The following is a 22,627-nucleotide window of genomic DNA, read 5'->3' as shown; positions in this document are numbered from 1 at the left end:
CGAAAGTTCTCTTTCCAAGAATTTCTGCTGAGTTTGGAAAACTCAACCGATTAACTTAAGTCCGCGAACTTGTTTGTGAACTTAAGAGGTTATGATCTAAAGATGTGTTCTGAACGTGAAATATTAAATTACTAAGGAATGCTTTATGCAAACCGTGGCTATAATGTTCATGAGCCGATTCAATCGAATCGAATCATCTTTGTTTCAATTGTGTCTTGTGTATTTACATAAGATCTCATAGCAATTGAACAACTCTGTAACTAGTTCATTTGAGTCAATTGAACTAGTTATGGTGAAGAAGAACAAGGTTAATATAAATTCTCATATGGTTAACCGTTTGGGTCACTATGTTGAACCAACATACAAGTACACGTTTGGGCATGGTTTTCACGAACCCAGTAAATGTTTACCCAAGTGTGTGCGACAAGCTAAGTTTTCGATCTAACAGTTGAGAAATATTAGCTTGAATCTAAATCAGGTTTTCATCTAACGGTGAATAAGGATTGCTTTGTAACTAAGGAAAAACCCTGATTTGAAGGCTATATAAAGGAGACATCTAGCATTGTGCAAAACTAATCCCCACACGTATGTGTGCTACTAGTGCGCCCGCTAGAGTCGATCTCCATTAACCTTTGATTTTCTTCTCTAAAATCAAGTTAACGACTTAAAGACTTCATTGGGATTGTGAAGCCAGACCGATACTACTTTATCGTAGTTGTGTGATCTGATCTTGCATCTTCTATCGTACGAGTACAATCGATTGATTGGCTTGAGATCGTGAGAGTTCTCCGATAGGCAAGATAAAGAAGTCACAAACATCTTCGTCTCATTGTTTGTGATTCCTCGACAATCCGCTTGTGTAGTCAGGAAGGATTGTAGAGAGGTGATTGATTAATCTAGGCTGTTCTTCGGGAATATAAGACCGGATTATCAATTGGTTCCTGTTACCTTGATTTTATATCTAAAGACGGAAAAAAACCTAGGGTTTATCTGTGGGAGACAAATTTATCCTTTTATATACTTTTCTGTGTGAGACAGATCTGTTTATTATCAAGTCTGTGATTTTGGGTTACAACAACCCTTAGGTGTGGGTGAGATCATCTAAGGGAATCAAGTGCGCAGTATCCTGCTGGGATCAGAGGCGTAGGAGTACAACTGTACCTTGGATCGGTGGTAGACTGATTGGGGTTCAACTATAGTCCAGTCCGAAGTTAGTTTGCAGTAGACTAGTGTTTGTAGCGGCTTAATACAGTGTGTATTCAATCTGGACTAGGTCCCGGGGTTTTTCTGCATTTGCGGTTTTCTCGTTAACAAAATTTTTGGTGTATGTGTTATTTATTTTCCGCATTATATTTTATATAATGGAAATAATACAGGTTGTGCGTTCGTGATCATCAATTGAAAATCCAACCTTTGGTTGTTGATTGATATTGATTGATCCTTGGACATTGGTCTTTGGTACCGTCCAAGTATTCCTTGTATTTGATAAAGACTCTCTATTGTTTTTTAGCTTGAGTAAAAATCAAATCAAGAGAGAGATATTAACTCCTTGAGATACTTTTATCTAGATTGAGTCTGACTGTCTAGTTGATTCTCTAGCAAAGTATTTTGGAGTTAGTCCATACAGGTTGCTAATCGAAATATTGGGTGGTGTTGTTAGACCCCCGCTTTTTCAAGATCAATCTGTACATATCCGGCCTAAACCAAGAAATGGTCGTTCCAGACTTGATTCGATCACAAAGTGAAGGAGAAGGGTTGGTCTTGGGTAGGGAAGCGAAGAAAGTGTTGAGACCAGAATAGTTGATTCTGGAAGAGTAGTTGTTTTCTACGACTTGTATCAGAAAGTGGGAAGCTAATAGATGGAAAGCTAGCAAATGTTTTCTGAGTGTTGTATGCTCATGACCTGAACTTGTTGTTCGGTGGAAATATGTAATACCTATTTATACAAGTCGAAGTGAAACGTACTCTGGTCTCATTAAGAAATGGAAAATAGGTGAGTAAATGGGAGGAGGTGGTAAACGGTAATGCCTGGAATTGATGTTCCATAAAATAAAACGTTTCACCATTACTCCCTGTATTTACTAACCGCCTCATCCTTAGGACACTTTCTTATAACGGGCGTAGTGTACGCCGCACGCTGTAAACCGCCAAACCAATACCCAATGAGCATCCCCCAGTTTGTGATATGTTGATGTCTCGGGTGCTTTCATGGAAAACATGTAGCATGTTGTTGTCATCTGGAAAGTCAAGATTGCGATACTTGCCGGCTCGGTGACCTTCGACGGTCGAGATTTTGCATCTTAAGAGGAAAGGTAGTCGTTGATTATTGCAACCCTTCGTTTGGTAGCCAGTGGCATGAAAGCATGCTCGGTATGGATTTAATATGGCCTGGTTTTGGCGTGGCCAAAAGTTAGGGTTTAGGCTTTGTTTAGGCGCGACCAAACTAGGGACAAAAGTTGCCATGCGTTAGCTGGTAACCTTGGACGCCTAAGATCTGCATCTTAGATGAAAATGTGGTCGTTGATCGTTGTAGGGCTTAGTTTTGGCATCCACATAGGGAAGGCCAGTATGGCGTGGCGCGGGAAGGTGGTTGGAATACCATTGTGACATGTGGCATGGCAAGCCTTGGCACGGTTTGGCGTGGCCAAAACTAGGGTTTGGGGCCAAAGGTTACCGTGCGTTGTTTGGAAACCTTTGACGGCTAGGATTTGCATCTAGGATTGAAGGGTGGTCGTTGATCGTCGCACGCCTTAGTTTTGGTAGCCGCATAGGGAAGGCTGGCATGGTATGGCGCGGCAAGGTGGTTGGCATGCCATTGGCACATGTGGCATGGCATGCCATTGGCACATGTGGCATGGCATGCCTTGGCACAGTTTGGCGTGGCCAAAACTAGGGTTTTGGGGCAAAGGTTACCATGCATTATCTGGCGACCTTGGACGGCTAGGATTTGCATCTAGAATTGAAGGGTGGCCGTTGATCGTCGCACACCTTCGTTTTGGTAGCTGCATAGGGAAGGCCGGCATGGTAGGGCCAAGGCAAATGGCGCGAACAGCTTGTCATAGTGGGGCCAAGGGTTTGGATGGCTTGGCACGGTGGGGCCAAGGACAAATGGTGCGAATGACTTGGCATAGTGGGGCCAAGGAAGAATGGTGCTGACGGCTTGGCATAGTGGGGCCAAGGTAGAATGGTGCGGACGGCTTGGAATAGTGGGCCAAGGAAGAATGGTGCGGGCGGCTTGGCATAGTGGAGTCAAGGCATAATGGTGCAGACGGCTTAGCATAGTGGGGCCAAGGCAGAATGGTGCGGACGACTTGGAATAGTGGGGCCAAGGCAGAATGGTGCGGACGGCTTGGCATGGTGGGGCCAAGGGTTTGGACGGCTTGGCATGGTAGGGCCAAGGGTTTGGCATGCCATTGGCACATGGTGCGGCCAGCATGGATAGGGCCAAGGGTTTGGCATGCCGTTGGCGCATGGTGCGGCCAGCATGGTTTGGCTGGCATGGTTGGCATGCCTTGGCGCGAAGATGTGGCTGGCATGGTTGGCATACCTTGGCGCGGTGATGTGGCTGGCATGGCATGCCATTGGCACATTGGTGCGGCTGACATGGTTGGCATGCCTTGGCGCGGAGACGTGTCTGGCATGGTTTTCCATTGGCACGGTGGTGCGCCTGGCATGCCTTGGCGCGGAAACGTGGCTGGCATGGTTTTCCATTGGCACGGTGGCGTGAGAATTAGGGTTTGGTATGTACGAAGATGATGTCGGTCAATACTAAGGGTTATGCCGTGGAACATGACAATGTATAAAAAAAGGTACCTTGGTAATTCTTACGTAGGCATGTTGATTGATTCAATAAATGCGCTAGTGGTCATAGTGACGTCATGTCAGATGTATGATTTTACGATTTTAACCCTAAGCTATAAACCACCATCAACAACTCGATCGTGCACAGGTGACACGAGCTATTCAAGCAACTGGGGATCTAGTGATCAATCACGACATACCAGGTATGGTGGCTCTGCTTGCTCGTTGGTGCATTTATACTCACACTTTCATATGCAGATGGGGAGAGTTCACTGTCACTTTGGAAGATGTAGTCGCTCTGTTGCATCTTCCAAGTATCTTCAAAAGAGAGTTTGATAAACTCTTGGTACATTCTAGTAAGGTTCTATGACCTATGTACAAGTAGGGATCGTGCCCCATTCTAGGACTTTTGAGTGGTCCCCTTAAGCATCGTAAGCTTTTAGGTATTCCATGGGCGTTCAAGTTCTTCGCCATCAGATTGGAGCAATCTGTATGCTTCATCTCCCGCCTTAGCTAGGACTATTAGTGGGCCTTCCCATATGGGTGCAAATTTGCCTGACTCGCGCTGGTAGGGTGGAATCTCGCGCCAAACTTTATCGCCTGGGCTGAATTGTCTCTGATGAACACGTTTGTTGTATTCCCGAGCCAATCTTCTGTGATAGTTTTCTATTTTTTGGAGAGTAATTTCTATGTTTTCTTCCAGATCGCCCAATTTGGAGAGTATCATGTCCGAGGTCAGGTTTTTCTCCCATGCCTCAGTCTTTGTTGTGGGGATCATTGCTTCTGTTGGTATGATCGCCTCTGTGCCATATGTGAGGGCGAAGGGAGACATCCCTGTTGCTTCCCTCCTGGTGGTTCGATAAGCCCACAAGACATTGTGCAATTGTTCACACCAACTAGCTCTGTATCCATCAAGTTTCTTCTTGAGCATGTCGGCGATGGTTTTGTTTGTGGCCTCCGCCTGGCCATTGCTTTCAGGGTAGATAGGTGTAGATTTATTTTTTCTGATCTTAAAACAATTGAAGAGAAGATCAATGTTTTTCCCACGGAGTTGGGACCCATTGTCGGATACAATGGTGGCTGGGATACCGAAGCGGCATATGATATGCTCGAAGAGGAATTTAAAGACATCATGGTATCTGATGTGTCTTAGAGACGAGGCTTCCACCCATTTAGTAAAGTAGTCTGTGGCCACGATTAAATATACCGACTCTCAGGGGTCCGACAATGTCAACTCCCCACTTGGAGAATGACCAAGGGATTAGAACAGACTTTTAGTCCATTGAAGGTGCATGTCTTCTCTTGCAAAAAATTTGGCATTCGATGCAAGTTTTTGCCCTTTGCTTTGAGTCCTCGTTCATGCGAGGCCAAAAATATCCCTGTAGTCTCGCTTTGTGAGCGAGGGATCGTCCTCCACTATGATTTCCTGCGTAACCGTAGTGTATTTATTTCAATATGCTTTGACCCTTTGCGAATGAGAGACATATGAGAAGAGGTCCTAGGTAGGATTGTTTGTATAGAACATCATCTCAGAGTTGGTAATTCCCAGACCTTGATATTATCTTGTGCGCAATTAGCTGGTCGCTTGAGAGATTCCTATTGGTTCAGTATTTTATGATTGGTGTCCTCCACTCATCCTCGGGTAGGCTTTCCTCCTGAGCTACTGAGTCTACAACGAGGATGTCCATGTTTCCCTCAATGGGAATGGATGAGAGTAAGAATCTCTTGATCCTGATGTTAGTAGCCTCGGGATCTATCGTCATGGAAGCTATGAATTCTAAGGCATCGGCGTACCTGTTGTTGATTCTGTTTAGGTGGTGGAATGTGATATTTGGTATCTGTTCAATGTAATGCTTGGCGAGTTGGAGATATCGTTGCAAACATGGATCCGAAGCCTGATACGTTCCATCTATATGCCGGACCACGAGTTGCGAGTCACTTGTGAGTCGTACGTCAGTGATTCCTAATGCAATTATAACTCAGAGAGCGTGTATAACTACCTCGTACTCGGTTATATTATTAGTGATGGTGAATTCGAGCCTCAGGCTGTAGACGATTCGTCGACCGGTCGAGGTTGTAAACACCATTCCGATTACATACCCTTCCGAGTTGCATGAACCATCGACGAAGACCTCCCATCGGTTTGGGTCTTCGGAGCGAAGCAATTCGGGTGGGTCCTCTAGTTCGTCTGTCATTCCCAGGATTTCCTCGATCTCATCGGTGTCGTCTAGCGTTAAATCGTCTAGGAAATCTGCCACCACTTGGGTCTTAATTGCCATCTGGGCTTGGTATTTAATGCCAAACTGCTTGATTTGGGATCCCCATTTAGAGATCCTTCCTGCTCTGTCAGCATGGTCGAGTACAGACTCTATGGGGGCTTTCGTGATGACTGTCACGGTGTGTGCTTGAAAATAAGTGCGCAACTTCTGTGTTGCGTAGACCAGAGATAACACTACCTTTTCGATCTTGGAATAGTTTTTCTCAGCTGACGTCAGAGTTTTGCTGATGAAGTAAATTGGTTGTTCTACTTTTTTGTCTATGCAAGTGAGCACTGCACTGATCGAAGTATTGGTCGTCGATAGGTAGATATAGAGGTTTTCACCTGGGTCGGGCTTTTGGAGAATTGGCAAGGTTGCCAAATATTCCTTGATTTTTTGGAAGGATTCTTCACAATCATTTGTCCATGAAAATTTTCACCCTTTTTTAAGGTATTAAAGAAGTCTCTGCATTTGTCGGATGATCTAGCGATGAATCTACCCAAGGCTGCCAGCTGACCATTTAGTCTTTGTACATCTTTGACCGTTGCTGGGGAGGGAATTTCTAGTATGGCTCTCACCTTCTCGGGGTAAACCTCAATTCCTCGTTTGCTGACCAAGTAGCCCAAGAATTTTCCTAAGGTTACACCGAAGGCACATTTTGCGGGATTGATTTTCATGTTAAATTTCCTCATTTGTGCAAAGATCTCCTTAAGATCGTTTGCATGATCTTGTGGGAGTTTACTCTTAACAAGCATATCGTCTACATATACCTCTAGGGTTTTATGTATCCAGTCGTCAAACATTTTCTCCACCATTCTCTGGTAAGTGGCCCCTTCGATTTTTAACCCAAATGGCATTTTGGTATAGCAGTATAGACCCCAAGGAGTGAAGAAGGCGGTGTGCTCTTGATCTTCCTCGGCGAGGGGGATATGGTTATATCCAGAATATCCGTCCATGATAGATAGCAATCCGTATCCTGAGGTTACTTCTACGAGTTGATCTATGTTAGGGAGTGGGAAGCTGTCCTTTGGACAGGCTTTGTTAAGATCACTAAAGTCGATACATATTCTTACTCCCCCATTCTTCTTTGGTAAAATTACCATGTTGGATATCCATGTTGGATAATGTATTTCCCGTATTACTCCCGATGCCTCCATTTTCTTTAGCTCCTTTTGGATGTCTTCATGGTATTATGGTGCCACCTTTCGCATTTTTTGCCGCATGTGCTTATGTTTCAGATCGATTTTCAGGTGATGACAGCATACTTCTGGGTATATTCCTAGCATATCTTCCATGCGTCATGCAAAGACATCGGAGTATTCTCTTAGAACTTGTATTAGTTTCTCTTCTTCTTCCTCGCTGAGAAGTGTACCTATTTTTATCATGCCCGGGTTTTCGGGTGTTCTGATATTTACCTCCTTGGTTGGTTCCGATGCCGAGAAATTTGGTTTGAGTTCTCCTATATCGGAGAGGTTTTGTATGGGTCCCATGGGTGAGTCCGATGGGAGGTCCTTATCCATTACAAGTTCGTTGTTTGATCGTCTTGCCTCGTTTGTTCTAGCTATATAAGCATCGATTTCAGCCTGATTTTTGGCATTCTTAGCTCGCTTCTTTTTTTCTCTGGCAAAGTTTACTTTGCTCTCGCCGTTCTGAACTTCCGTTTTGTAGCAGTGTTTTGCTTCGCCGGAGTCTCCAATGATTTCTGCCACTCCATCAGGCGTATGGAATCTTAGCCTTCGATGGTAAGTCGTGGCCACTCCTTTGATCCCGTGGACCCAGGATCGCCCGACAATGGTTGTGTAGGGTGATAATACATCTATCACATATAAGGTGGTTTGGGTGAGGATTTTTCCCACCTGGATTTTTAACATTACCCCGCCCTTTGGGCGGGTTGATGACTCGTTGAAACCAAATATGTTATAAGCAGAGGGTATGAGACAATCGTCCCTGAGACCCATTTGTTTGAATGTTTCATAGAACAAATTTTTTGACATAACTGCCTCTGTCGATCAAGATTCTGGGCAGTGCCCATGGTAGCGCTTTGGGCTTTCCTTCCTCGCCCTCGTGCTCGTGGAATGCAATGGCCATCGTGACCACCAGTGGATCGTTATGGTTTCGTCCTCCATCAGGTGCCTCCGAGGTTGAAAATCTAATGGGTAATTTCATCCATTCCTCCATTGTAGGTTCTCTGGCTGCACTGAAAACTTCATCACCTTTGAATTTTCGTTTGTGGATTCGCCCTGTAATATTTCCTTATCGTATAGGAGTGGTTATCGCCGAGTGTCATATAGTATTGCAACCTAAATATTGTGCCTCGCGGGGGATCTCCACACGATGTATGGGTGCCCCGACGGTAGGCGAAATTGTTGGTTGTGCGATGTATTCTTGGAGATTCCCCTCGTTGATCATATCTTGCAGTACCCTCTTTAATTCCCTACACGAGTTTGTCGTGTGGATGTGGAATTGATGGAACTCGCAGAAGTCAGCTCTATTTTTAGTTCGCTCTGGCTGTGACCTTTGTTCCATGGATAAGTGATTTTGTGTTTTCCGTCGATCGTTTTGAGGATCTCGGATATGGGGGTGTTTAGCTTCATGTAGAATGGGTCTACGAACTTTCCCTTCTTTTGTTGGGACTGGTCTCACCCTTTCCATCCTCCATTCCGATGCTTTTCGAACTGGGTTGATCCGTTGTTGGATCGCTCTGCTCTGTGGGATGGCGCCTGAGGGATCTGTGGCTCTACCACATTTTCTCCTCTACTATCTCCTTTTGCCATCTTGTCATAAGTTCCATCTTGGAGTTCCTCCAAGGCCACATAATCCTATTGGATTTCTCTTATCTTACCCAAGTTTTTTGGCATGGTTTCATACATGCGGACAAAGAGAGGGTCTGTCTTTCTAAGACTATTATTAAAACCCAAGATTGCATAGTCCTAAGGGACCTTTCCGATCTCAGCACATAATTTCCTCCACCGTGTCACCAGGGAGCGAAGTGACTCATTTGGTACTCGTGACATCTGGAATAGTGCATCGACTTCTGGTCGGATTCGGCTATTATGAATGTATATTTCTAAAAACAGCTCAGATATGTGGTCAAACGATTTAACTGAGCCCTTAGGAAAGTTGTTGAACCACATTAGGGCTTCATCCCTCAGACTGGAAGGAAATAATTTACACAATACCACATCATAATGATCCCATTGAGTCAGTGTCATACGATAAGTTCTAAGATGCTCAATTGCATCTCCCGTTCCAGTGAACGAGGATGTGAACATCGGTAGGGAACATTTCCTTGGAAATGACATCCTTAATAGGTTTTCAGATAAGGGGGATTGTCCTGCTTCTTGCATGACTACTGCCATCTTCTTGCTCTCCTGCTTCCATGTGGGTTCTCTGTACATCGCTTCAAGCCGGTTGAGTCGGGCTTGGAGTTGGTCATCATTTCGTCTTGTCTTAGTCTTCTTTCTTCTTCCCAGAGCTCTCTCGGGCGAGAAAGATGGTTCATGGTGGCGATGCCTTGATCGCCCTGAGTCATCGTCCGATTGTTCAGTGTATGATACAATCTAAGAACGAGTTGACCTAGATTTATCCCCTCGCTTTGGGTTTATGGCTGCGAGGTTCTTGGCCTCAAAGTTGATTTTAACTTCGTCGATTCGATTCTTTTCTCGTCTATGTTTGGGGTCGACGTCTGACGACCCTTCGGATGGACTATCCTCGTGATTGGGTACACCTTTGCTTCCCTTGGGAAAGCGATCCGTTGTTTCCTCGTTAGAGGTGTCAGGGATGTTAATTCGTTCGTCATCTTGTAGATGTTCAAAGTGGTTTTCCTCTTCTAGGATCTCTTCAATAGTAGTGAGTGGCACCTTCTTTTTTGTTTTTCATTTCATCCTGCAGTTTCTCCGCTCAAGCCTTCTGTTACGCCTTTCTAGTCTCTCCATTCTCTCATCCTGAGCTTCTTGGTCTTTCAGGATGGCTGCGATGGCAGCATTGGCATCGCCGAGGTATGAAGGGTTGTCCTTCTTGACCTTATGGTTCGTCGTTTGCCTTGGCAAGCGGTTCAACCCTCCTGGTTGAGTTATATGAATATCATCATGCCTCTCGAAGGGGTTTCCCTCGCCTTCGAAGCTAGAATTATCAGTTAGTCCTTCCTGATACTGGTCATTGGGTTGTCCTCGCCTGGGACTTCACCATTCATCAGAGCCTCGCTTGGCTCCATATCGTCGAGTCCTTCTAGTTGGGCTCCACCATTTTCACCTTGGCTCATGCGAGCAGATCGTCGCGTCACCATTACCTTCCCTGCAATATATGCAATGATATTTAATTTGTATTTTCTTTAGAAAAGTGGGACCCTAAATTTGCAGGTCATGTGCAATTACTAAGCCATAGTTCAGACTGGACAGTTTAGTACAGGAAGACTTTGCAGTAAGTTTTGGAGACATGTGAAAATGTCAAAACATTCCCTCTTTTCATGAGGCATTGATGATGGAGAAAAGGTGTTTCTTCAGTTCCCTTTTTTCGAGGAAATACCTCTTCCAACATGTCATACCTTTATAGGGAAGAAACCAAATTATGACGATTGAGTACATCTTCCCATTCTGGGAAATATATCTCATCATCTTTTAACTTTTGATTTCGAACAAAAGTTGAGTTTGATGATTGATTATGTACTCATTAATCCTTACCCTTGACTTAGATTTAGGTTCTTAAGAAGGAGTTCTTAGATTTTGTTGAGTTTGATGAGGAGCATCATGAAATTTTTTCCCTTTCAACTCTCATAAGGTGATATCTTCCTTATGTAGTTTACTGACTAGTATCTATTCCCAGCTCTTTCATGGAGGAGATCGTTTGAGCACCGAAGTGTTTGAAACTTCATATTTACTCCGATCTACAACTCTCCTGAGCTACTTGAGGAAGGCATAAAAATATTGGAACTGACAAGAAACCTTGAAGAAAATTAGTGAAATACGTAGATCTGTTGATCTTGAGGTTCTTCTAGACTTCTCAGATCATGAAGATCATGTTTGAGTCCGAGCTCTACTCATTCATCTCAACAGAAATCTACTTTGTAGTGTGAAAAACACCTCTCTCATGGAGATTATGAAAACAATATAGAGCTGTTATTAGGGAGGTAGATTAGATCTTTATACCTCCCTGTTTCTAGCGCCAAAATGTAGTTGCATGTTTCTGAATACTATACCCAAGTAAAATTAAAGACTAAAAACTACTAAAACATACAAGATTCAATATGAACAAGATGTAAAGAGCATGAAATGTAAAGATTGACACAAGCATATAATGTGGTTCGGCCATGAAGACCTACGTCCACGGGAAAGAAGATGTTTTATTATTGATTATGAGGTCTTACCCTTGAAAGTGTTACAAATCTCTTCTAGATTTCTCACTTTCTCTCTATCTAAATCTCTCTCAGGAATTCTCTGTAGAAAGACCATCTGGGATTACATCAGTTGTCCATCTCCTTGTACATGGACTGGTATTTATGCACAAAATAAACTTGTGGTGGCTTGATCGTCCGAGTTTGGTGAGCTATCCTCCATCGTCCTGGTTTCCTCGGACTGGTTCTATATTGTCCCTCGTGATGGCTTGTTTGGTTCTCCCTCCGAGTTATCTCGCTCTTCTTTGGATCGTGCTGTCCTTCTGTGGAGAACCTCGTGCTCTATCACCTCGGGGTCGTTAGTATAGATCGTCTGATCCTTCCGTCACGATGTAGAACTACCCGTGTCTTGTTCTTATCCTTCATTAAATGCGGTCTTGCTTTTTAGACTTGACCGTCTGAGAAGATTAGACCTTTCCTTACACGTGTCATTCATGTGACGCTTGTGCAGTTGCCTCGACTGAGACAAACTCTCCTTTTTAGAGGATGATTCGATGTTCCTGTATTATCATCCTATCATGTATTCATCCCTTGAGATGTTGACACGTGGTCGTCGGGTATTTTACCCACACATTAAGTGCAAGGGATTTGGTCATTTTGCAAACGAGTACCCAAATCGTAGAAAATACAATGGGAACAAAGGTCTTGCTGCAACTCTTGATGAAATGTCTAACAACTATGATTCTAATGAAGACGAGAAATCAAGTGTTGCACTTCTTGGTGAAAATATTGATTTGATAATTGTAGAAATACATACATCAATCTTGATATTCTTTCAGAAGAAAATCCAACTAATCTGGAAGAAAAAATTGACCCATTCTTTGGAAACTCTGTTTGTAATGTTTCAGGTTCCTCTATGTGTCTAGTTGCGTGTACATCTCAGAAGCCTGATTTTTATCCAAGATTGACGTGCTCATATTGTTCTCTAAAGGGTCATGAACTCTCAAAGTGTTACAAGTACAAACACCAATTGAGGCACGTCAACAAACTTCAACGAAGAGAAAATCAATTGGCAAATAAGTTTAAACTTGCTCAGAAAACCGCTAAGGTATGTAGGATTTTATCTTCGTCTAAGAAGTTAGTTTCCAAGGATAAACCAAGACCATTAGAGAAGAAAGTATGGTCGAGTCGTTTTGATAGACAGAGGTCTGTGGATTCCTCCCAAGAGGAAAATGGTGGACAAATTGTTGTTCACCGCAACACAACTTAATTGTGTTGATTGAAAATCTTGTCTCATGTGCCTGATTAAAAGAGACAATGATTTTGTACCTCTCAGGCTTTAGGAAAAGTTTTTTTCTCTTCTTTTCTTAATTTTTGTTCTTTTCTGTCTATCAAACAAAAGAAGGGGTTGTTTTCGACAATTCTACTCTCTCTAGGGTTCAGAGTTGTGCGTACACGAACCTGTTAAAAGGTTGCGTAACCTCTAAGGTTGGATGTGCAAAAAAAAAAAAAAACTTCTAGAAATTACTTAAAAGCACAAAAAGAATTTTTGGGAGAAGCAAGAAAACTCATCTTCTTGCTTCTCGAGAATTTTCTTCTCGTTGATTTTGAGAATAAAATTTTTTCCTTCCTTTTCTATTTTATTTCTCTTTCCCTTTATCATCCATTATTAATCTCTCAGATTCAGGCCAACGAATCTCTCCTTCTCCGATCTTGTATCTTATATATTTATCAACCTTGATTTAGAGATTTTTATGTCTAAATCAACTAATATTTCATATCCATTCAAATCTGATTTAAACTGTATAGGTTTATCTCTCTTCTTTGAAATTTTTATCGGATCAGATCATCACTTTTGACAGTTGCGTTTGACTTTGAAAAGCTTAATTCATTTTAATCCAACGGTTGGTGCACAGATCCTACGACTAATAAGCTGCTTGTTTATTAAGGCGCTGCGTGGAACAGCGCTGCTCTTCGTGCTTCTATATCCAAATATACTATTAAAGCAAATTATTTTTTGCTTCTAACTTCTCGGAATGACTTATGTCGTGATATCCAAACATTAAGTGACAATACTAATGGACGACCTAGTTTTCCATTTGTCTGCTGTATTAGTTGTTCTTTCTTTTTGTTTTCGGATACACAACCGGTGCACATTTCTCTCGAGACACGACTGGTGCACACCTAAAGAGACACGCCGGCGAGTTTAGGGTTGATTTGAACACCTTGATTTCTTGGAAATAGCAGCAGCACCTGAGGCAACATCCGGCTAGGACGCAGGAACACTTTACCGGTAGAAGGGTCCCACAGCTAAACTAATAAGTCGCGAATAGTTGCGGTCTGTATTATAGGGGATGACTTTATTGAAAAGCGTGACTGTTGGTGAATGACTTTCATTTCTCTGCAAATCCGCCATGAAAGGAGATGAAGAAGAAAAGAACAAGAAAAAGCTATTCTTAACTTCAATATCTGCTGTGATTGCAGAAACCTCAACATTCCCATTAGACATAACAAAAACAAGACTCCAATTATATTCTCATGGTGGTGGAAAAACAGATCGTTCTTCTTCAATAACTGCATTCAAAATTGCATCTGAGATTGTAAGAAATGAAGGTTTAACGGGTATGTACAGAGGGTTATCTGCTTCTGTTTGCCGTCATATTTTTTATACTCCAATTCGGATTGTTGGTTATGAACATCTTAGAAATACGTTTGGAGGAAATGATTCTTCTCCTCTTTCTTTACCTAAAAAAGCTTTCCTTGGTGGGATTTCTGGTGTCGTTTCTCAGGTAAAATTCAATTCAATGTCTATCTTTTTTTGAAATTTTAAGAAATTATTGAAATTTGAATTCTGGGTGGATCAAATTAGGTTAGAATCATTTAATACCTACCATTTCCACACTGGTTGAACCTCTCTCCAGGAATTCCATTGATTGAGCTTACTTTTAGCTGAGCTCTATAGTTCTAAGTAGTGGATGTTGACAAACTGAAAATTTGACAAGGTTCTTGAGAATCTGAAATTTACATTGACTAACAATTGATATTGGCACAAAGTTGAATGGCACAGCTCTTCTATTTGAACGAAGCATAATCATTAAAAGCTTCACTACTGATTATTCATAAATAGCTGTGATTAGGTTCTAATCCTTTAAAAGACACTAAAAGAGAAAATAAAATGGACAAGTAGGATATAATAGCTGTGATTAGGTTCTAATCCTTTTATGTCTTTTGCGCTTTCCTCTAATAAAGTGTCAAATAAGTATAATAGTGATAAGTAGTACTCATGGTGAAATCAGAAGAATTTTTGAACAGTAAGAGAGGGAAGAATTCATACAAATAGGGAGAACCAACATTCATTTTGCCAGTCATGATAATCTTATTGCATTAGAAAACGTGTGTTTTCAGGAGGTTGATTTATACCAAACACAATTCGTGCAGTTCTACTTAGAAGGCTTTTACTAGATATGCAATACGCATTCGCTCAACCATACACGATCCTGAGAGTGTCGAAAACGCTAAGGGTATTTGATACCTCCATCCTACAAGGAATATAGGTAGTTTGGGTAGTTTCTGTATTTGATAGTTTGTGTTGGTTAGTGAGAACATTTATCCACACATCATGTCTTTATATAACATACTGAATTTCGTTTGTTCCTGCTTCCGTTACTTGTGATATTGCGTCGTAGGCCAGGAAGATTGCGGCATCCCTTTTTCTGCTTCTAGTGTTATAAATTGTCGCTATTGTTAATTCCTACAAATCATGTTTGTTATTATTTTTACCTTTAATAAGCTCACATTCTATTGCATTTCAGTTTTTGTGAACATCTTAGAAATTCTTCTGGAGGAAATGATTTTTTCCTTTCTTTCTTTAAAAACTTTCCTTGATGGGCTTTCTAATGTCAGCGCTCAAGAAAAATTCAATTCAATTCAATGTCTGTTTTTTTTTTTTTTTTGATCTATTATGAAATGATTGGTTAAACTTTTTAGGAAATTGTTGAAATTTTAGTTAAATTAGGTGGATCAAATTAGGCTAGAATCAGTACTTGCAAGTTTACAATGCGATAAAATCAATGTTTGATTTCTTCATCACTGGGTGTAGTCAAAACTTTGATTTTGTTTTAGGACTAAACATCTCTTCCTTTGGCTTGATTTTTGTGCCTCAGGAATGAATGGGTCCCTAAAATTATTCAAATTCATCTAAGGTACACAAGACTATCATATTATTGTTGTAGACAATAGGATGATGAACATCTTTCGAGGTGCAATGAGCTGCGCTTTCCACATGAGATTTCTGACTAGTTACAACAATAGATAGATCAAACCATTTTGTGCAAGTCATGCTAATCTTATAAGGTAATGCATTAACATTATTTGAATGTTTAGACATTAATGTTGTTATAGAAACCGTTTATATAGTCCATGATGATAATCCAAAGGCTTTTTTCTCAAGAACATTCGCTGTTGCTGCCTAAGAGCTTTCACCTTTCGCTGGGCTTGAGAGCTTATGCTGCTTTATTCCTTCCTTGGATGTCTGAGACTCCAATTTCTGCAAATCTTTAAACAACATCACAAACCTTGCATATTACTGGCTTCGTCTTTCTCAAACACGTTGGAGTTAAAGTGTTAAACACTCTTGATTTTTTTTCTAATGGATCTTCATAGAACAACAGAAGAAAAAAACATACAATAGATACGTTTTAGTGATAATATGCAAGTATAATTACTTAATTAGATATTCTACCTGAAACATCAGAATATTTCAAACCTGAAACTGTGTTTGTTTTGTTGGAAATCGCTGCACCCTGCCTTTATAATTACCCAACGAAACATGATGCCATTGTACTTTATCTTTTTGTGATTTAACATTGAATGTTTGCATCCCTTCTTCTGCTTTTTTTAGTGTTAAATTGCAGCTATTATAGATCTGTTATGCAAAATCACATTCTTTAGTATTCTCACCTTCTATAAGTCCTTAGGGTTTTTTTTCATCTGTACTAAAAACAGCATCCACAGTTTGGCTAATCTGCCAGGGACAGGCTTCTTCTTCGTTTCCTACTTCCTTGTGCATTTATGAAATGTGATTATGCTACTCAGCTTGTATGTTTTTATTTAGGCACTAGGCAGCCTCTGAAAGCCATGGGCAATAAAATTGCGGCGCTCGTTTATGATCTACTTAAAGCCTGATAGTTATTGGCTTTGGTAGGTAGAGGTTCTTGAGTCTTGACACTCTTGTAAAATCTTTTCTTCTGCATTCTACATTTGTATAGGAAGCTCACATTGTGTTGCATTTTCGATTTTTGTGCCTAAATACCTCTGTGAATCAGGTTTTGGCAAGCCCAGCCGATCTCGTGAAAGTAAGGATGCAAGCGGATGGGCGCCTGATGATGCAAGGTCTCCAACCTAGATACACTGGAATTTTTGATGCTTTAAGCAAGATTGTTAAAGCAGAAGGAGTCATTGGCCTTTGGAGAGGGGTTGTCCCTAATGTGCAGAGAGCATTTTTGGTAAATATGGGGGAATTAGCATGTTATGATCATGCAAAACGTTTTGTTATTGGAAAACAGGTTTGTGATGATAACATATATGCTCACACCTTAGCGTCGACAATGTCCGGTCTAGCAGCGACTGCATTGAGTTGTCCAGCTGATGTTGTGAAAACAAGAATGATGAATCAAGCTGCGGGGAATGAAGCTAATAAAACCATGTACAAGAATTCTTGTGATTGTCTGGTGAAGACTGTGAGAGTTGAAGGTGTTATGGCATTGTGGAAAGGGTTCTTCCCAACATGGGCAAGGCTTGGTCCTTGGCAGTTTGTATTCTGGGTTTCTTATGAAAGGCTTAGAAATATAGCTGGTCTCTCTTCCTTCTGATGAAATTTTTCTATTGTTGTTCCATATAAATATCAAAGGACTTTACTCTTCTTGTTATAGCGTCTTAAATCATAATGAATTTTTCTTTGGTTCAACCTCTGGTATGCTGCTAATAAAAATAGGATGCTAATGGATTTGGCCATGGTTATTAAGTAAAGGGCAAAATCTTCAGACAAATCCGGTTTGAGCTAGCATACTAAAAGGAAAGCCTGACTTGTTTCTTCTTTCATGGGATTTGGCCTACTAATTTCGATTTTTTTTTTCTTTTTCTTTTTTTGATACGCGAAAGCCGGACCCAGGCCCCTACCCGAATCCAGCCAGTTGAACTGGTCCAACTGTCAGACCCAACACCGCCAAACCCACTATATAACTAATCTAGAACGATTTTTTGGGGACTACTCAAAAAAAGTGGGGGACTACTTTGTGATACAAATATCCACCCTACATTATAAGGGGTGTCCTAAAAGATTAGGGAAGACTAATCTACCCTTATTCTAATTAAGGTTATAACTAACCCTAATAACCCACTAATCTAACCCACTACCCACTAATCCAACCCACTAATTAAAACCTAATTAAAAGAAAAAAAATCAGTTTCAAAACTGGTTCTATTCTTTTTTTTCTTCATCTTCTTCTTCTTCTTCTCTTCTTTTCCTCTTCTTCTTCTTCTTCTTCTCTTCTTTTCCTCTTCTTCTTCGTAGACATCGACGTTAATCGTCGGTTCGAAAAAATTTCATCGTCGATTAATCAATCTTTATAAGCAATGTGTGCCAAACAAACACCCAGACTTCCAGGATTGAGTCCGGGACTCCCACATATAGTGAATCTCCCAAAACAATTGCTAATTCAAAAAGAACTTGAACCACCGTTCATAGGCAAAATCAATCATCCAACAACAACCAAAAAGTCCGATTCAAGTGAAATGCAAATCCGCGGGTAATTTCCTTCATACCCATTCTTTTCAATTCGTTATTTGTTGAAGAAATCGATTAGAAATCATCAAAACCCATTGAAAATGGTAGTTACAGTAGATATTTCGGCTAGGAGAATTTTTTGTGTAACCCTAGAATTGCTAACCGAACTTCCAAAAATAAGAACAGTTCGGTGTGCTCGCAAAAATTGAAAAATATCTGGTGACGCTCGCAAAAAGATCTCTCATAACCGAACTCAATTTTAACCTTTGAAAGAATGAGTTCGGTTTTGTCAATAATTTCTCTTGCTAACCGAACTTTTGAAATATTTAGTTCGGTGTGCTCGCAAAAAAAAAACAACTCTCGTAACCGAACTAAATTTTTCAAAAGTTAAGAATGAGTTCGGTTTTGTCGATAATTTTTACGGATAACCGAACTTTTGAAATATTTAGTTCGGCGTGCTCGCAAAAAAAACTCTCGTAACCGAATTAAATTTTTCAAAAATTAAGAATAAGTTCGGTTTTATCAATAATTTTTATGGCTAACCGAACTTTTGAAATATGTAGTTCGGTTACGATGCAAACTTTTTTTTGGTAACCGAACTATAGTCCTAATCACAAGTGTTGTGTTTACTTTATTATTTAGTTCTATTTGATTTGATAACACAATATTCTCTTATGTTTAGGTGATACTTTGGTTTTTGTTCATTAGGAACAAAGGAAAAAGATTGAGACTACAACTAGATGAGGATTTGGAAACTCCCATCCCTCGTGGAGCAAAACATTTAGATTTCCGAAAATGTGGTGCCACAAATGCTAAACATGGAGGGGGCTTGTTACCGGAAGTCAACCAAGATAATGTTCGTGATGTAATCCAAGATGTCAATGAAGAGGTGATGGAGAATACAATTGATAATGTTATTGAATAGGAGAATGATGATGAAGAAGAGCAAGGAAATGAAGACCAAGGAAATGAAGAGGTTGAACAAGAGCAAGGAAATGTAGAAGAAGAAGAACTAGAACCCGGCAAAGAAGGACAAGGACAAGAGGAGGAAGAGGAGGGAGACGATGAAGAGGAGGAAGAGGATAGAGAAGAGGGAGAGGATGATGATGAAGAAGAAGAGGAAGAGGATGGAGAAGAGGGAGAGGATGATGATGAAGAAGAGCAAGAAATTGTTCCTGCTAAAGAGAAAAAAAAAAGCGGAAGCCGCCTAGCAAAAGATACTCACACATTCCCCATCCTGATTTGTGTTTGCCACCAGTGGACCCAACTTATGATACTCCAAATGATGGAGGGGCAACATTGTTTGGCTACAAACACTCACGGGCTGCGAAGATATATGCGACAAAGATATTCTTTAAGTTCATAGTGTTACGTTCTTTTCGTATTAATAGTGTTTCGTTAAGTATTAATGGTGTTATGTTCTTTTCGTAGGATCATAACGATGCAGTTCGCCTTATTAAACGTCAAAAGGCGTCCACATGGGATCTTTCTTTGGAGTGTGACGAGTTTGTAGCCAAGGTTAAAGAATGTATGTTATGGAGAGCTATTGAGCTAACTCATGTGGAATTTGACACTGTTGCCGTATCCGCATTTCTCGAGAGGCATTATCCCGAGACATATATTATGCATCTTACATTCGGCGAGATGGGAATTACTCCCGATGATTGCCATAATATCACCGGCTTACCAGTGGAAGGTAAATGTCTTCGAGAAGGCTACAACCCCTAAATGAAATATGAAGCTCTTGAATATTTAGCTCTAAAATGTCTAGGATGGGATGCAAGAAAGTCTCAATGTGAGTTCAGACGTGTTTTGAGGTCCCCTCAACGTGGAGATGAGTATAATCCAAGAGAGGCAAATGGAACATTGAAGAAGAAGGTCAAGAAGTTCAAGTTGGTAAAGTTGAAGGCATCATTTGGAGGGACAAAAAAGAAGGTAGAGAAACGAAAGTTGGTGATGGACAGGGATACCCTTAGGCATCATGTCACCGCTTTTTGGTTATATATGCTAGGAACTATCATTTTCCCAGACACTTCTGGAAATAGGGTAGATGCACATTATCTACAGCTTTTGGATCATCTCGATGAGATGAACAAATACTCTTGGGCCACGGTGTGCTTGCTTTTGTTTTATAATGAGATTTCAAAGTTGTTGTAGTAATGAGTTCGTTGAGACTTGTGAAAGCAAAAGATTTTAGACTTAATGAAATTTAAAAACAAACAAAACTTAACTCAAAATTTGATTTCAAGATATTAGTAATAACCAAGACACTGATTCCACTATTACACATGAATAAATGATGGTAAATAATCCAAAACTCTAATTATCTTTTAAGTCCCTTAATTCTTAATTCACAAATAATCAGGCATATTCCCAAATATGAATTGTATTCCCTAAGCATAGATTATCGATTGACTAAACAAAGTACAACCTATCAAATTGAATCACAACTAATTAAGAAAATTATGCAAACAATTAAAAACTCTGAAAAAAACAGTGATTGAGTGAATTATAAATTAGAGAAAATAAATAATTACCAATTATTCATGTGTAAATAGCTTCCTCATTGCCTTGGTTGTGGGAGAATTAGCCTCTCATCATGTTGGAAACACGCTCAAAAGTTGATTTCATTGCTCAAAGTGTTTACAAATGATGAAAATGGGAGAAAATAATTCAAAACCGGGTTTGTAACAATTATATGTGTTACAAACCGAACTGTTACAGTGAACGATAAAAGATAACTGTCGTTGTCTCTGTAGCAAAACGACTGTCCTTGTGCGTCTTATGTTCTTCATTTCTTCTTCAGCAGCAGAAATGGAAGCTCTACAACTCGATTGTTTTCGACTTTGTAGTGTTCTAAAATCTCCCAAACTCTCCGCCACCCCTCTCTTCTACACCAGAACCATTTTTATACCCCACAGGACCACATATCTTGTGTAATAACTCCAAATAATCCGTCATCAATCACATTATTCTCCGTCTGCCAGTTAAGGAAATAATTTCGATTTTTGATTTCTCCACGCGTTTTGCAGCTGTTAAACATCCTTATTTATCTCTGTCACGATCCAAATGGTTGTTAGAATCTTCCTAGCATGCGCAAAACTCTCTCCAACTCATGCAAATCCCGTGAATATCTCCATCGATGACCTGCTCCTCTGTTTTCTTCTCACCGAGAATCTAGACAAATTTGTCCGAAAAGATCAACCACACCATCCCTGTTAAGACCAGTCAAGTCATCCCAACAAATCCCAGCCATTGAGTCTCCTTCTAGCACGCCAAAAAATCCAACCCTAATCTGCCAGGCAACTAACTCCTTTTCCCGCCAAAACCAAAATTCAAACAAGGAAGATGGGTGTTAAAGATGAATTTGGGCTACACATAGTCGTGGGTGCTGAAAATGAGGGTGCCCCTTATCCAAACTTGGAGTCCGCTTAGAAAATGTTCTCTGGGGGTGCTCCGAGTGATTTTTCAAGCCGAATTTTCCAAAAATGTTTATTTCCCAAAAATACCTACAAACACATAAAATACCACAATAAGTGCAAAATCGAGTACCAACAATATAGAAAATTGAGGACAATTAAGACTCAAAAATGTGTCTATCATTTTAGAAGAGACGGGCAAAGGGTCGAGGATTAAGTGTAATCAAATTGGAGGTTACTTAACTCTTGTTCAGGTGAGTTTTTCTACATTGTTAATTAGCAAATTATTCGCAAAATGTTTCTGCTTCCAATTCAATTTTCATGTACGTGGATATTTTCATATTTTTGCATAGGTTTGGATTTACGACCACTTCCCTAAATTGGGATTGGCTAGTGCAAAAGACCCTTATTGGTAGAGCATTTCTCGGCCGAACTCGCATGCGTTGCTATCTCAAGCATGTTTGTCAATATTAGTGATCAAAAGTATAAGTCTTGATTTCTAGCCTACATAGCTAAAGGTCTCGGATTAGGAAAGAAAGTGTAGTTGAGCTCAAGAACTCCATGGAAATCATCATGCAAGACGAAGGACTACTCAAGGAACTGGTGGATCTTCATCGACTAAAAGGTATGTGGAGACTTGAACTTATCTGTCACTCAAAAGTCTATCTATTTTATCTCCTACTCTTGAGACAAAAGTCGTTTTGATATATAGACTTTCATTATGCACATTTGCTATTTAGAGTCGAGTTTATCTCGCCTATCTATTTCTCGGAATATGTGTTGGAAAGCTTTCGCTTTAGCCGAATTCACCTTTACCTAGTGACAAAAGTCATGTTATGTTTTAATCACTTTGAAAATTTCTCTGACGAAAAATGATATGTGAATACCGACTATATCCGTCCTCTGAGAATGTTTCAATGATTGAAGTGAGAGTTTAGATTACATAACCATTGGTAGGATATAAGCATTGTTGTGCAAACACATATATGTATAAGTCCTTATTCCTTGAACCAAAGTTTGCGAACTTTGTTGATCA

The 22,627-nt window shown here is 40.5% G+C and overlaps 1 protein-coding gene and 1 non-coding gene across 2 annotated transcripts; both read left to right on the top strand.

Annotated features, from left to right (window-relative positions):
- Positions 1–13,588: 13,588 nt before the first annotated feature.
- Positions 13,589–17,353, top strand: LOC113300417 (mitochondrial uncoupling protein 3-like). The gene is made up of 2 exons (XM_026549648.1): positions 13,589–14,177; positions 16,713–17,353. The coding sequence occupies exons 1-2, from the start codon at positions 13,803–13,805 to the stop codon at positions 17,256–17,258; spliced, it is 921 nt and encodes a 306-aa protein (XP_026405433.1). The 5' UTR covers positions 13,589–13,802; the 3' UTR covers positions 17,259–17,353.
- Positions 15,803–15,927, top strand: LOC113300669. The gene has a single exon (XR_003335876.1). It is a non-coding gene; the product is annotated as a small nucleolar RNA SNORD14 (small nucleolar RNA).
- Positions 17,354–22,627: the final 5,274 nt, after the last annotated feature.

The sequence above is a fragment of the Papaver somniferum genome, chromosome 7, assembly GCF_003573695.1.
Source record: "Papaver somniferum cultivar HN1 chromosome 7, ASM357369v1, whole genome shotgun sequence".
Lineage (NCBI taxonomy): Eukaryota > Viridiplantae > Streptophyta > Magnoliopsida > Ranunculales > Papaveraceae > Papaver > Papaver somniferum.
The sequence above is the reverse complement of the archived record's forward strand: the minus strand, read 5'-3'. Positions and strand labels throughout refer to the sequence as shown.

Coding starts and splice junctions, on each gene's coding strand:
- LOC113300417 (XM_026549648.1), top strand. CDS start 13,803: ATGAAAGGAGATGAAGAAGAAAAGAACAAGAAAAAGCTATTCTTAACT. Junction 14,178..16,712: donor TTTCTGGTGTCGTTTCTCAG/GTAAAATTCAAT, acceptor TCTGTGAATCAG/GTTTTGGCAAGCCCAGCCGA.